Source organism: Nyctereutes procyonoides, unplaced genomic scaffold (assembly GCF_905146905.1).
Source record: "Nyctereutes procyonoides isolate TBG_1078 unplaced genomic scaffold, NYPRO_anot_genome, whole genome shotgun sequence".
NCBI classification, from domain to species: domain Eukaryota; kingdom Metazoa; phylum Chordata; class Mammalia; order Carnivora; family Canidae; genus Nyctereutes; species Nyctereutes procyonoides.
The window spans coordinates 21,036,503-21,050,222 of record NW_026575040.1 but is presented as its reverse complement, the minus strand read 5'-3'; the positions used below and the strand labels follow the sequence as shown (position 1 = coordinate 21,050,222).

The 13,720-nt window shown below is 36.9% G+C and overlaps 1 protein-coding gene across 2 annotated transcripts in view; it reads left to right on the top strand.

The window, feature by feature from the left end:
- Window positions 1–207: 207 nt before the first annotated feature.
- UNC13C (unc-13 homolog C) overlaps window positions 208–13,720 on the top strand; it is a 546,797-nt gene continuing 533,284 nt past the window's right edge. Inside the window, exon 1 of one of the 2 annotated variants that reach the window (XM_055319980.1) lies at window positions 208–3,202. In XM_055319980.1, coding sequence (XP_055175955.1) covers window positions 211–3,202 — 2,992 coding nt within the window. In that variant the 5' untranslated portion in view covers window positions 208–210. The remainder of the gene's footprint in view (window positions 3,203–13,720) is intronic. The other variant, XM_055319979.1, reaches the window with a different exon arrangement.

Below are 13,720 nucleotides of genomic sequence, written 5' to 3'. Positions count from 1 at the left end.
TCTCCAGGAGAGAATGTCTTTCATAAATGGAGCTTTGCTTCTGGTTTTCACAGGACATTGACACTGCAGCAGAGCTATGGCTGCCCCTCCTGCTATTTTCAATAATTCACAGAACATCTGAACAGAGATGCTCACCTTGGATTTACAGATTTTCATCCTGAAACCTTGTTTACTTCCTTCAGGCGGAAAAGTATGTACTAATTGCTCTCCATGGTGGCTAATCTTTTCAAGAGCCTGATCTTACCTTACATACATAAGCTTTGCAAAGGAATGTTTACAAAGAAATTGGGAAATACAACCAAAAAAAAGGAAAATCGTCAGCAGAAAAAGGATCAAGATTTTCCTACTGCTGGCCAGACCAAAACCCCCAAATTTTCTAATACCTTAAAAAGCACTGTAAAGAAGATAGCAAAGTGTTCATCTACACGCAACTTATCCACTGAAGAGGAAGAGGCTAATAGAGAATTTTCCCTCTCACCAACATTCAGTTACCGAGTAGCTATTGCCAATGGCCTACAAAAGAATATTAACCTAACCAACAGTGATAATGAGGATCTGCTTCAAGAGTTATCTTCAATTGAGAGTTCCTATTCAGAATCACTCAATGAACTAAGGAGTAGTACAGAAAACCAGGCACAATCAACACACACAATGCCAGTTAGACGCAATAGAAAGAGTTCAAGCAGCCTGGCCCCTTCTGAGGGCAGCTCTGATGGAGAACGCACTCTACATAGCTTAAAACTAGGAGCATTACGAAAACTGAGAAAATGGAAAAAGAGTCAGGAGTGTGTCTCATCAGATTCAGAGTTGAGCACAATGAAGAAAACCTGGGGAATTAGAAGTAAATCTTTGGACAGAACTGCACGAAACCCAAAGACAAATGCTCTGGAGCCAGGATTCAGTTCCTCTGGCTGCATTAGCCAAACACATGATGTCATGGAAATGATCTTTAAGGAACTTCAGGGTATAAGTCAGATTGAAACAGAACTTTGTGAACTACGAGGACATGTCAATGCTCTCAAGCATTCCATCGATGAGATCTCCAGCAGTGTGGAGGTCGTGCAAAGTGAAATTGAACAGTTACGCACAGGGTTTGTCCAGTCTCGGAGGGAAACCAGAGATATCCATGATTATATTAAACATTTAGGTCATATGGGTAGCAAGGCAAGCCTGAGATTTCTAAATGTGCCTGAAGAAAGATTTGAATACGTTGAAAGTGTGGTATACCAAATTCTAATAGATAAAATGGGCTTTTTGGATGCACCAAATGCTATTAAAATTGAATTTGCTCAAAGGATAGGACACCAGAGGGACTGCCCAAATGCAAAGCCTCGACCCATACTTGTGTACTTTGAAACCCCTCAGCAACGGGACTCGGTCTTAAAAAAATCATACAAACTCAAAGGAACAGGAATTGGAATCTCAACAGATATTCTTACTCATGACATAAGAGAAAGAAAAGAGAGAGGGATACCATCCTCCCAGACATATGAAAGCATGGATATAAAGCTGTCTACTCCAGAGCCCAGAAGCAAGAAGAATAACTGGCAGTCACCGGATGACAGTGATGGAGAGCTGGAATCTGACCTCAATAGAAACAGTTATGCTGTGCTTTCCAAGTCAGAGTTTCCAACAAAAGGAAGTACTTCCAAGTCATGTTCAAAATCACACAATGCTAGAGCCAAGAATAAAACTGCTAGTAGCAGCAGAATTTCAAATAAATCTGATTATGATAAAATTTCCTCACAATTGCCAGAATCAGATAATTTGGAAAAACAAACTACAACCAATTATGCAGATGCTACACCCCTCTGGCATTCACAGAGTGATTTTTTCACTGCTAAACTTAGTCGTTCTGAATCAGATTTTTCCAAACTGTGTCAGTCTTACTCAGAGGATTTTTCAGAAAATCAGTTTTTCACTAGAACTAATGGAAGCTCCCTCCTGTCATCTTCAGACCGGGAACTTTGGCAGAGGAAACAGGAAGGCACACCCACCTTGTATGACAGTTTGCAGGATCAACATTTGAATGAGGTTGTTCAGGGTGTCCAAGGGCAGAGTGAAATTGAGAACACAGAAACGGTGGAGAGTGGAATGAGTAATGGCATGGTGTGCGCATCTGGTGACCAAAGTCATTACAGTGATTCTCAGCTCTCTTTACATGAGGATATTTCTCCATGGAAGGATTGGAATCAAGTAGAAGAAAAAGCTGACTTAGGTTTAGATTCATCCACCCAGGAAGCTTTTGACTATGACACAAACAGCCTATCTGATACACAACTAGATGTTTATAATAAAGACCTAGAAGACTTGGGAAAGTGCCACAGTGACCTTCAGGATGACTCTGAGAGCTATGATTTCACCCAAGATGACAACTCATCTCCATGCCCTGGGTTGGATAATGAACCACAAGGCCAGTGGGTTGGCCAATATGATTCTTATCAGGAAGCTAATTCTAATGAGCTGTACCAAAATCAAAACCAATTGCCCATAAGGTATCGAAGTCAAAGTGAATTGCAAAGTGATGACTCAGAGGATGCCCCACCCAAATCTTGGCATAGTCGATTAAGCATTGACCTTTCTGATAAGGCTTTCAGCTTCCCAAAATTTGGATCTACATTACAAAGGGCTAAATCAGCCTTGGAAGTGGTATGGAACAAAAGTACACAGAGTCTCAGTGGATATGAAGACAGTGGCTCTTCCTTAATGGGGAGATTTCGGACATTATCTCAATCAACTGCAAATGAATCAAGTACCACGCTTGACTCTGATGTCTACACAGAGCCTTTTTATTACAAAGCAGAGGATGAGGAGGACTATAGTGAACCAGTGGCTGATAATGAGACAGATTATGTTGAAGTGATGGAACAAGTCCTTGCTAAATTAGAAAACAGGACTAGTCTAACTGAAACAGATGAACAAATGCAGGTATATGATCACCCTTCATATGAAACACCCTATGAAACCCCACAAGATGAGGGTTATGATGGGCAGGGAGATGATGTGGTCAGTGAAGGGGGATTGGAACCATTAAATGAAACATCAGCTGAAATGGAAATAAAAGAAGATGAAAACCAAAACATCCCTGAACAGCCAGCGGAAATCACAAAGCCAAAGAGAATCCGTCCCTCTTTCAAAGAAGCAGCTTTAAAAGCCTATAAGCAACAAATGGCAGAATTGGAAGAGAAGATCCTGGCTGGAGGTACTCATGTTTTCATGCTACATTTTGAGATAGTTGTGTTTTAACATTGAGTGGTGATTCTTTAGAGCATGTTCTGTGTTGACTTTTGGGAGAAAGAATGTATTTGCACAAAATTTTCATGTTTATTTTGAGAAGGGTGTTATTTTACTCTGCTGCCCCAACAAGTTGGGCTTGATAATTTAAAATCAAAGTGTTTTCAAATAGTACATACTAAAATGAGGTGTGGATCAAGATTTCTCTGTTAGCATTGGTACTAACCCCATTTCATATTAACCAACTTTGTTGCATCCATCATGAAAAAAAAAAAAAAAGTGAGTAAAGTCAAAGAGCAGCCTGGGATTGTTCCTTGGTTCTCCTAGGTTTATAGGGATGAGGAGAATGGTGTAGTTAATCTTAAAGAATTAGGAAGCATGGATCTCCCAGACTTACCACTTCCTTTACCATCAAATCTATAGTTTGGAGCTTGCCAGTAGGAAGAGGTGGGTCTGCACAACCAACCCTAACCAGTCCCATAAAAGAGCATTACCTCCTTCACTGCTTATTGACGCAGCTGAGGGAGTATAATAGAGCCCAAACCCTAGGCCATGTCTGAATGGTCATGAGTCACTCTTTGAGTAGGAGTCAATATTGAGTAGAGTCAGCTTCCCCTCTAAAGAGTGGAATTCTCTTCCCCCTTATGGAAATGAAAAGAGTAGTTTATTTACAATTTTATTTGATTTTCTCAGAGAACAATTTTGGATCATACACCTGTAAAAATTAGCCATTTATAAATAAAAACATTTTTTTTTACTTTTTATTTTTAACTGAACTTCACCCACACTTACCCCAATCCCTTACCATTTATTTTATTTGCATGCTTATCACTTTATATCCCTGGGATAGTTTGATATTATCTCAGTTGTAATGAATTATGTATTTTACAGTTTTCCTGTAATCTTTAAAGTATTTGCATAATATTTCATAAAGGTATATATTTTTATGTGATCAACTGGTACTTGCCATTATGAAATAATATAACAATTTCTGAAGGCAGAAGCTGATTATATCATTTTGTCCTGAACAAAATTGTGATAATACACTACTCCATACTGGTCGTTTTCTCATCGATGGGGTGGATTCTTGAATAGTCAGAAAACTTTATTGTTAAATTGTTTCAGGACCTAAGGCAGTTGGAATAACAAGATTGTCTGCTCTAAAAAAAAACCCCAAAAAACAAAATAACCTCTGTCTATATAAAACAACACACCTTATGTAATTAAAGAACAACCTAAATCAAAGGGATCTTGAGTGCATTGGCTGTGACTTTGTTATTATTTTCAGGAGGCAGTTTTCAACTATATTAAAACCGATGTGAAAGTGCAGAGTAGTCAAGATTTTATGGAAATAATAATTCATATTGGAATAATAGCTATCTTATTTAAGAGTGATGTTTAATAGTTAAATATCCTTATTACTGAAACTCAGTTAATGTTTCTTGGGATAAAGGCCAGCAGTTTGGCATTGTATTTTTATTTGCATTTTATTTGTATTTTATTATTTTTATTTGTATTTTATTTGCTGTGGGCAAATAAAATACAGAAGGCATAGTAAGACTAACCAGTATGCGTGCAAGTGTGTCTGTTCTGATGCAATAGATGTTTCAATGCCAAGTGGTTAAAGTATCTGAAATATTAGGCAGCATTATAAAAATTACAAAAAAGTATCTTCATTAACTTTTAAAAATTTCAAATTAGTGTCTACAAAATAGATTACCATTAGTATTGACCCTTCAAGTAGTTAACAACCTTAGCAACAACCAGTGACACTTATCCTTAGAGAACAGAAATACACTTAGTTGACTACACATTACCAATTTAAGAATCCTAAAATAGGTAAAACAATGTTGTATCATGTACCTGACATACTAGCCCTGGCTAATGAGGACCTCGACCCCTTCCACCATCTTGGAACTTGGCTTGTTATCCTTGAGCCAGCTTTGAATGGAATCTGTTGGGGATCATCTATCTAAAGGAAATCAGACACACATCTTTAAGATGCTCTCTGGTTGCTTGAAAGGCACCAGATTGACTACCCAGGAGGCTGCAGTAGCCTAGATTTTAAAGGCCATCTTGTCTCCCTTTGGCAGGAGCCAGGCAGTTGTCTCCCTCCTGTGCTACCAATATGCCTCAGGAGGAAGGGCAGCCAAAGAAGGGCATTTTCAGGCCCCTTCACTGCTCAGAGCATCCCAGTGAGGTGACAATTGTCATGATGGATTTTGTGCCCATGGCCATCTGCTTTCTGGGTTTTGGTCAGATGCCAATAGATTTTCCTCTCCGTGACTACCTAGTCAGCATTAGGTTGCAGTGCTGTCTTTTCTCCATTACTAATCTGGCAAGATTAGACTGTAGAGCTCTTGCTGTAAAACTCCATGGGATGCTGTTTCCCTGATAGAGCTTTATGGAATTTTAAGCTCACAAATGTAAATTATTTCAACTTTTGTCTTCAGGGTCCTTGTAAAGAGGAATTTTAAAGACCCTAGTGTTTATAGATATAAATATTTGGTCATAATGTTCTTGAGAACCTTCACCTTGAATAGCATGCTGGTGGGAAAGAGATTTTGGAACATGTGTAGCCAGAAACTCCAGGAGATCATTTTCTTCCCTTGTTGCTGAACCCTGCTGAGTGGTGCCCTTTGTGTAGCTGGCCTGAACTCCACACCCTGATAGCAACTCCGATCCCCCACTTCTAGCCCTGTACCACCCATCAACTGGAATTAACTGTTGTCTCTTCTGAATTCCCAGATACTTGCCTCTTATGGCATAATCTCAGTTTGTGCACATTTCTCATTTTCTCTTCTAAACTGTAATCTGGAGATGAGAGGTTTGTCTTTTTAATTCTTTCATTTGTACTATCCCCAGATCAGTGCTTTATACAGAATTGGCACTGAGTTAATGTGTTGAATTAAAGCCTGAATTAAGGGAATCAGGATAATAAATAAAAAAACACAACAAGCCTCAAAGTCAAATCAAAATCTAAACTGTGGCCTTAATTGCTAAGACTATGACTTTATATTTTGAGAGTTCAGAAGTATGGTTAGAAATAAAGATCATCATTATTATTATATTAATTTTTTTAATTTGATTATAGTTGACATACATTCTTACATTGGTTTCAGGTGTACAACATAATGATTTGACAAGTCTATACATTATGCTATGCTTACCACAAGTGTAAATACCATCTGTCACCATACAGTGCTATTACAGTACCGTTAACTATGTTCCCTATGCTGTGCCTTTTATTTCCATGACTTACTTATTCCATAACTGAAAGCTGATATCTCCCACTCCCCTTCACCCATTTTATCTAACCCTCTCTGTTCTTGTCAACATCAGTTTGTTCTCTGTATTTGTAGGTCTGATTCTGCTTTTTGTTTGTGTATTCATTTTTTTTAGATCCCCCTTATCAGTGGAATCCTATGGTATTTGTCTTTCTCATTCTGACTTATTTCACTGATTTATTTCTTCATTCTGACTTTTTCATTGTCACAAATGGCAAGATCTCATCATTTTTTATGGCTGTATAATATTTGTGTGTGTGTGTTTGTGTGTGTGCACATGCCCACAAATCCCCCACATTTTCCTTATCCATAGATTGCTTCTATATTTTGACTATTATAAATAATGTTACAATAAGCAGAGGGGTGTATTTATCTTTTTGAATTATTATTGAGCACTACTATATACCAGATACTGTCCAAGCAGTTTATCTGTTTTTATTTTTTTCTTACAATACCACTATGAATTTGATTCCGTTATTATTCCATTTTACCAGTGAGGAACCAAGCTGCAGAAAACTTGCATAATTTACTCCGTGTCATACAGATAGTAAGGGTTGGATTTAGAGTTAAGCAGATGGTTATTTTGGTTAGAAAAGCTATATGCTTACTCACTTCAGAGATTGTTTATTCGTGTTTTAAGGTGGAAAAACATGATGAATAAGGGATAGCATTAGCCACAGGTTTATTACAACTAAAATTTTCATTAAAAAACAGTAATCATATGAAAGGCACTGGTTTTGATATAAAATAGTTCATTCTCAGTTTTTTTGCTTCAAGTCCCCAGTACATATTATAAATCAAGGCTTGTTGAGCTCAATAAATACAGTATAATAGCAGCTTGAAGGATGATGTATTTGAAGTCTGAGTATACTTGATCTGGAATTAAGAGGCTAACAGCAAGTTGAAGTAAATTTTCTTTAGCAGAACAAAATCTTGTTTTGTTTTGAAATGTCTCCCAGTCTGTGGATTCTGAAAGAGTCTATGACATCTGTAATTAGCATAATAAATGATATTTCTACCATGGTGTGCATTTTGTTTTCTGATAGTTTTAGAACTTTGTGGAAATATTTTGGCTTCAAAAATATGAAATTGAATGTAAAATATTTTCCTAACTGAGATTTTATTACATTAGACCAGTGGTTTCTAATCTGGCCAATTATTAGAATAATCTGGGGACTTTTTGTAGTACTTGTTGTTTCCAACAAGAATTGCTGTAAAATTATTCATTATTAGGATCTGGTCACTAAATGTGTTGATTTTGTGCTTCTGTATTGGGGCCTATGGATATTTATCCAAAACTGTATGTGCTATTGATGGATTATGTGTACCCTTATAAATAACACCACACACACACACACACATACACACACACACAATAAAATAAAATCCAGAAAATTCCAAAGTGAAAAGTAAAATTAACAGCTTTCTTCAGAGAAAGATAATTTCTTCCTGACACTCTATAAACACACATACACCTCCCCTTTCTTTTTAAGTTTAACGTTAAATGGTATTACATTTCATATATTCATGTTCTGCACCTTGCTTTTTTTACATGAAAATATATGTTATATAATAATATAATATGTAATAATAATATAATATGTATTTCATGATATATATATTTCATGAATATATATATCTTATGCTGTTACCTGCTATATTATTTTTAGTAACACAGAGATTTCCACTATAGTTATTGCATAATTTATTGAGTTGGTGCCCTATCATTGAACAGTGAAGTTTCTTATAAACTCACAAAAAAATGCAGACTTACTAGCTGTCTTTGAGCAAATGAGATAACATGTACAATTTGCTACATGTGAAAATTACTTGGTTAATGGACTTCCTCCAGCTTTGGAGAGTTAGGAACTCAGGAATTCTAGGTCAATTCATAGCACCTATTATAATTGTAAATTTATGTTTATGTATATAATTATTTGATTAATGTAGATTTCTGCTACTGCACTGGCTGGTAGAGTCAATGAGTGGATTTTTCTTTCTGTTGCTATTATAATGCTAGAACCTAGGTCAGTGGCTAAGAGTAAATAATAAATATTTGTTTACTAGATAAATATACACTAGCCTATGTTGCTGGGCTACCTAGTTTCACATACGGTGGATAACTCATAAAATTCAAATACACTTCAGTTTTTTTTTTTCTTTCAAACAAAAGGGCATTTTAAAATTACATATATTTTAACATAATATAATAGGCAAAGCATGATTAAGAATGAAAGCATGACTTCTCCTCCTTTTGCTTAATCACATCTGTGAGAAGGCTAGCTATTCTATGATGATATAACCTATACATCTACAAAAACTTAGTTGAATTTACTCAAATTCCAGGCTTAATGTTTAAGAAGAATAAATATTACAGCTAAGTTTTGGGGCTCTTCGGGCCCAAATCTATCAAGAGGTGCCTCTCAAACTTTAGGGTCCAGGTCAGGAGGGATGGGGTCTGCCTTTTTAATATTCCCCATAGGTACTTTTAGTGCAGGTGATCATCAGAACACATTTAAAGAGTGATACTAAACACTATGTAGCAAATATTTCATGTGCCCACACAAATATTTCACTTTCTCTTCTTTTCAGATTAGAAGAGATAGAATTGGCATAAGAAAGCAGAGGAACAATTTTCTTTTTTCAAAAAAAGATTTTATTTATTTATTCATGAGAGACACAGAGAGAGAGGCAAGAGACATAGGCAGAGGGAGAAGCAGGCTCTATGCAGGGAGCCTGATGTGGGACTCAATCCCAGATCCTGGGATCACACCCTGAGCTGAAGGCAGATGCTCAACCACTGAGCCAGCCAGGAATCCAAGGAATAATTTTCATAACTTAAAAACAGATATAGAATGATTTCCTTGTTCTTCAGAGCAGTAAGTTATTATTTTTATAAAAAAGATTTTGGTACCATCTATACATTAAAGCATAGGAAAGTAATAGATATATTCCTTGAAAAGTGTGTGTAAACTGTAAGTTTTAGAAATCATCTATTTCAAAAGTTCTAGGAGATTTTGCTGTAGAAACCATTCAATGCATATTTTATCTACAGATAAATTCCCATCATCCTACATGTCCCACATTGAATCTATTTTTGCAAGTTTGAGGTTGTTTCATTATTATTAGTAGTAGTAGTAATAGTAGTAGTAGTAATAGTAGTAGTAGTAGATCTTTACTCAAAGTAAGCATAGCAGTACTGATCATAGTAGAGAGCAACCTGTTTGTAAAATGTTCCATCAAAAAGTTACGCATAGCAATAAACTTTTAGTTTAGTATTTTTTGCTTTTTTAGTAATTTAGGATTACCTATAATATAAAGTGGTTGTTTTGGTTTTTGAAATAAACCATGATCTAGAAAGGAGACTTGTGAAGAGTGAAGTGGGCAAGGGCCCCTAGAAGCAGCAGAATCAGCTGGCATCTCTACTTCTTGCTAGACCTAAAGCCCAAATGCACAAGGGGAAATTCTTCTGCATCTTTCTAGAATACAGGACTGGGAACTCAAAGAACATTTGAGGAGGGAGACAGATAATGGTGGTGTATATAAGATTAGTTCCAAATGGAGCTGAAGGTTTTCTTTTGTTTTTCTTTTCCTTTGTTCCTTTTCTTTCTGTTTGTTTTTTAGCTTTTGGTTTCATTTTTATTTATTTATTTTTTAAAAGATTTTATTTATTTATTCATGAGAGACACACAGAGAGAGAGAGAGAGAGGCAGAGACACAGGCAGAGGGAGAAGCAGGCTCCTCACAGGGAGCCTGATGCGGGACTCGATCCCAGCACCCCAGGATCACACCCTGAGCTGAAGGCAGATGCTGAGCCGCTGAGCCACCCAGGCGTCCCTTATTTTTAGTTTCTTAAGTGAAGCTGAAGGTTTCAAAGTATATTTGGTGTGAGATAGAACTAAGAGAAAATTAACCAATACATATTTAATATCTTCCTAACAAATTCAATTCTAGAAGTTTTAAGGACATACCTAATTCTCACTATAATCTTGGGAAGATTTTATATATATTCACGTGCTATCTATCTATCTATCTATCTATCTAATCTCCACACTTTAAAAAATGAGATGACTGAATCTCAGAGAAGCAAAACCAGGTCTAGGTCATACAGCTAATAAGAATGTTGATGGAATCCGATGTATATCTGACAGAATCAAAGTCTGATGGTATTTCTGTGACATCCCATTCCATTTGTGGGCAATTCTTAGGAAAGGGCATGGCCCATGTGCTTCTTGGTCAGCCAGTTTTGTGTTAGCTGCTATAGTAGTGATATCTGTTAACACAAAATGAGTAATAATGATTTGGGGTAAGAGGTAGTATCACATTTTTAAGAAGTTTAGAAATCTGGAAGGGTGACCCTTGTCATATTAAAAGACTTTACTAGGGGTAAAGAGGTACTAATAACTAGTTTTTGCGGAATGAAACCATTCTATAGGAGGTATGGAAGAAATACACAAGGATATGCAAAGGCCATTTATTAATAGGAATAATAAAAATGTGGAGTTCAAAGATTTTAATTATGATTATTAATGGCTCCCAAACTACATACCTGGAATGCTTATCTTTGTGAAGAAGCTAAAAATGGAACACGTTTTTCAAGAAAATATTAACTGACAATGAAAAATGGTGATTTCCAGATTGTATTAGGAGACTGCAGTACAAATTTCTGAATTTCAGAAATTCAAGAGTGTTATGTCAAAATCTCAGCTAAATAGCTTTTTCTTTGTTTCTGCTGATGTCATTGCCCATGTTCTTCCTGCACGTTCAAAATGAGAGAGATATTCTACAGAAATTGTTACTCAGTTGTGAGCTTTCTACATGGAATGAAATAAATTCTGAGCCTGATGTAAGACACAGTAATGTATAGCCTAATCAGTTGTTATTGATTAGATTAAAATGGGAAATACCGGGACCTAGAATAGATGTACCCATTGAGGTAATTCAGGATCTGAAGCTCAGGAGCAAGTGAGGGGAGAAGTCCAATGTGGCAGAGAAAATCTGCCACCTAGAGATAATATTTTGGATAATGGGTGACTACTAAACATCATCTGGGAGTCTAACTCTGGGTGTCAGTTAAGGAGGTAGAGAACTGCTAGGAGCAAAGAGTATTGAGGACTGAGGTGGGCAGGAAGTCGCTTTTTGCTGATAGGGCCTTGGTTACTTGGTTAGGGACTAAGGACTAGGGTGTTGGGAGGCCTCTAAACATCCCAGAATGTGTGCTCTTAAGAGAAAAGCAAATCCCAGAGGGACCTATATACTAGACAAGTTATTAAGAAGTGACCTACTTACCTGAACGAGGGTTCAAAGTCAGGAATGAGTCTCTAAAATAGATTACAAAATAGAAAAAGCTTTATTTGCTCTGCTGGCATTCAAAGATTGAGTCAGAATGACTTGAGGCTGAGTCCTAGGTTCCTGGGATACCCTGACCCCAAATAGAACTATTCTTCACGTTTAAGGTATTAACTTAAGTTGCCTCCATAGACTATAAGTTCAGATAGAACTACATGCATTGACGGACTTTTTTTTTTTTTTAAGATTTGTATTTATTTGTTCATGAGACACACACACACACACACACACACACACACACACACAGAGAGAGAGAGAGAAAAGCAGAGGCACAAGCAGAGGGAGAAGCAGGCTCCATGCAGGCAGCCTGATGTGGGCTTCGATCCCAAGACTCCAGGGTTACTCCCTGGTCCGAAGGCAGGTGCTAAACTGCTGAGCCACCCAGGGATCCCCTATTAACGGACTTCTTATGTCTTATTTCAATTTATAGCATGCTGCTTCTCCTTTTTAAAGGAAAATATGTTACAGAATCTTGTCAACTATTTCATTCATCAAATTTGGTTCATGCTGGCTCTCAGCTAATCCTCAAAATAAAAGAAATCTTCAGAGGATAAAGTAGCTACCATTTAGCAGATTCAAACAACTGTGCTGTGACGCTGTAGGCAATCCCAAAGGGTCCTAAAAATATATTAAGCAATGCCATTTTATAGGAATAAATGTATCTTTCCCTACTCCTCTAACAATCCTTACTGTCCTCAACTTATCCCTCACTTTTTCCCCAGGTCAAGGATGGTTACTACTTTAAAAAGGGTAGTACTTATTTTGAAGTATGTAATTTGATGTTTGTGTGGGTATATTTTTAAAATGTAGTATCGACACACACAAGCACACAAGTATGTTTTCTTAAGAACCCTATAAGGTAGGTAGTTTAATAATGGATAACATTTATTAAGTTCTTTGCTGTGTGCCAGACACTATTCTAGATATTTTACGCTGTAGTCATGTAACCCTCAAAATAACCATATTAGATGGGTACTATTATCTCCATTTTATAAATGAGAAGCAGACATAAGTAAAGGGAGGAAAAAAAAGTAGCAGAACCAGAATTTAGAATGAACTGTTTCTCTTCCAGATTTTATGTGCTTACCTACTGCAGCCTAGTTTAGGATTTTGGAAATTAAATGTTGGTATTCAACCAAATAAGATGGAGACCTGAGGTGATAAAATGTTGATTTACCTGACAGCACTGACTTGTCAGCAGACCTGTAATTACAAACTGTTCTCTCAGATCATAGGCTAGCACCCAAGCTATTGGATCATTCTCCCATTTAACATATTATTACCAGCAACATGATTATCCAAGTGTCATTTCTGTGTAACTTGTGATAAAAGGAATTGTTGACTGCATGTAACAGTGGCAATAATAAATGACATTGAAAATGATCTTATTTCTCAGAGATGTAATTTAAGCTTCTTCTTTTCTTAATGCCTTTTCAGATACTTAGTGATGTCTTGTGAAAAGTCCAGGATTTTAGCCATCTAATTCTGTTCTTTAGTGATTATAATTAAAGATACACACACTCTCGGGCAGCCCCGGTGGCTCAGCAGTTTAGCGCCACCTTTGGCCTGGGGTGTGATCCTGGAGAGCCGGGATCCAGTCCTGCGTTGGGCTCCCTTCATGGAGCCTGCTTCTCCCTCTGCTTGTATCTCTGCCTCTCTCTCTCTTTCTCTCTCTCTCTCTCTCCCTGTCTTTCTCATTAATAAATAAATTAAAAAAACCTTTTAAAAAAAGATACACACACTCTCATGGGCAGACACACAACACAGAAAATGTGAATTCACTGAATGCTTGGCGTGGTATTTATTTTCTGAGGGAAACCAATAGGAAATTCCCAAGTTGGTCAGCATTC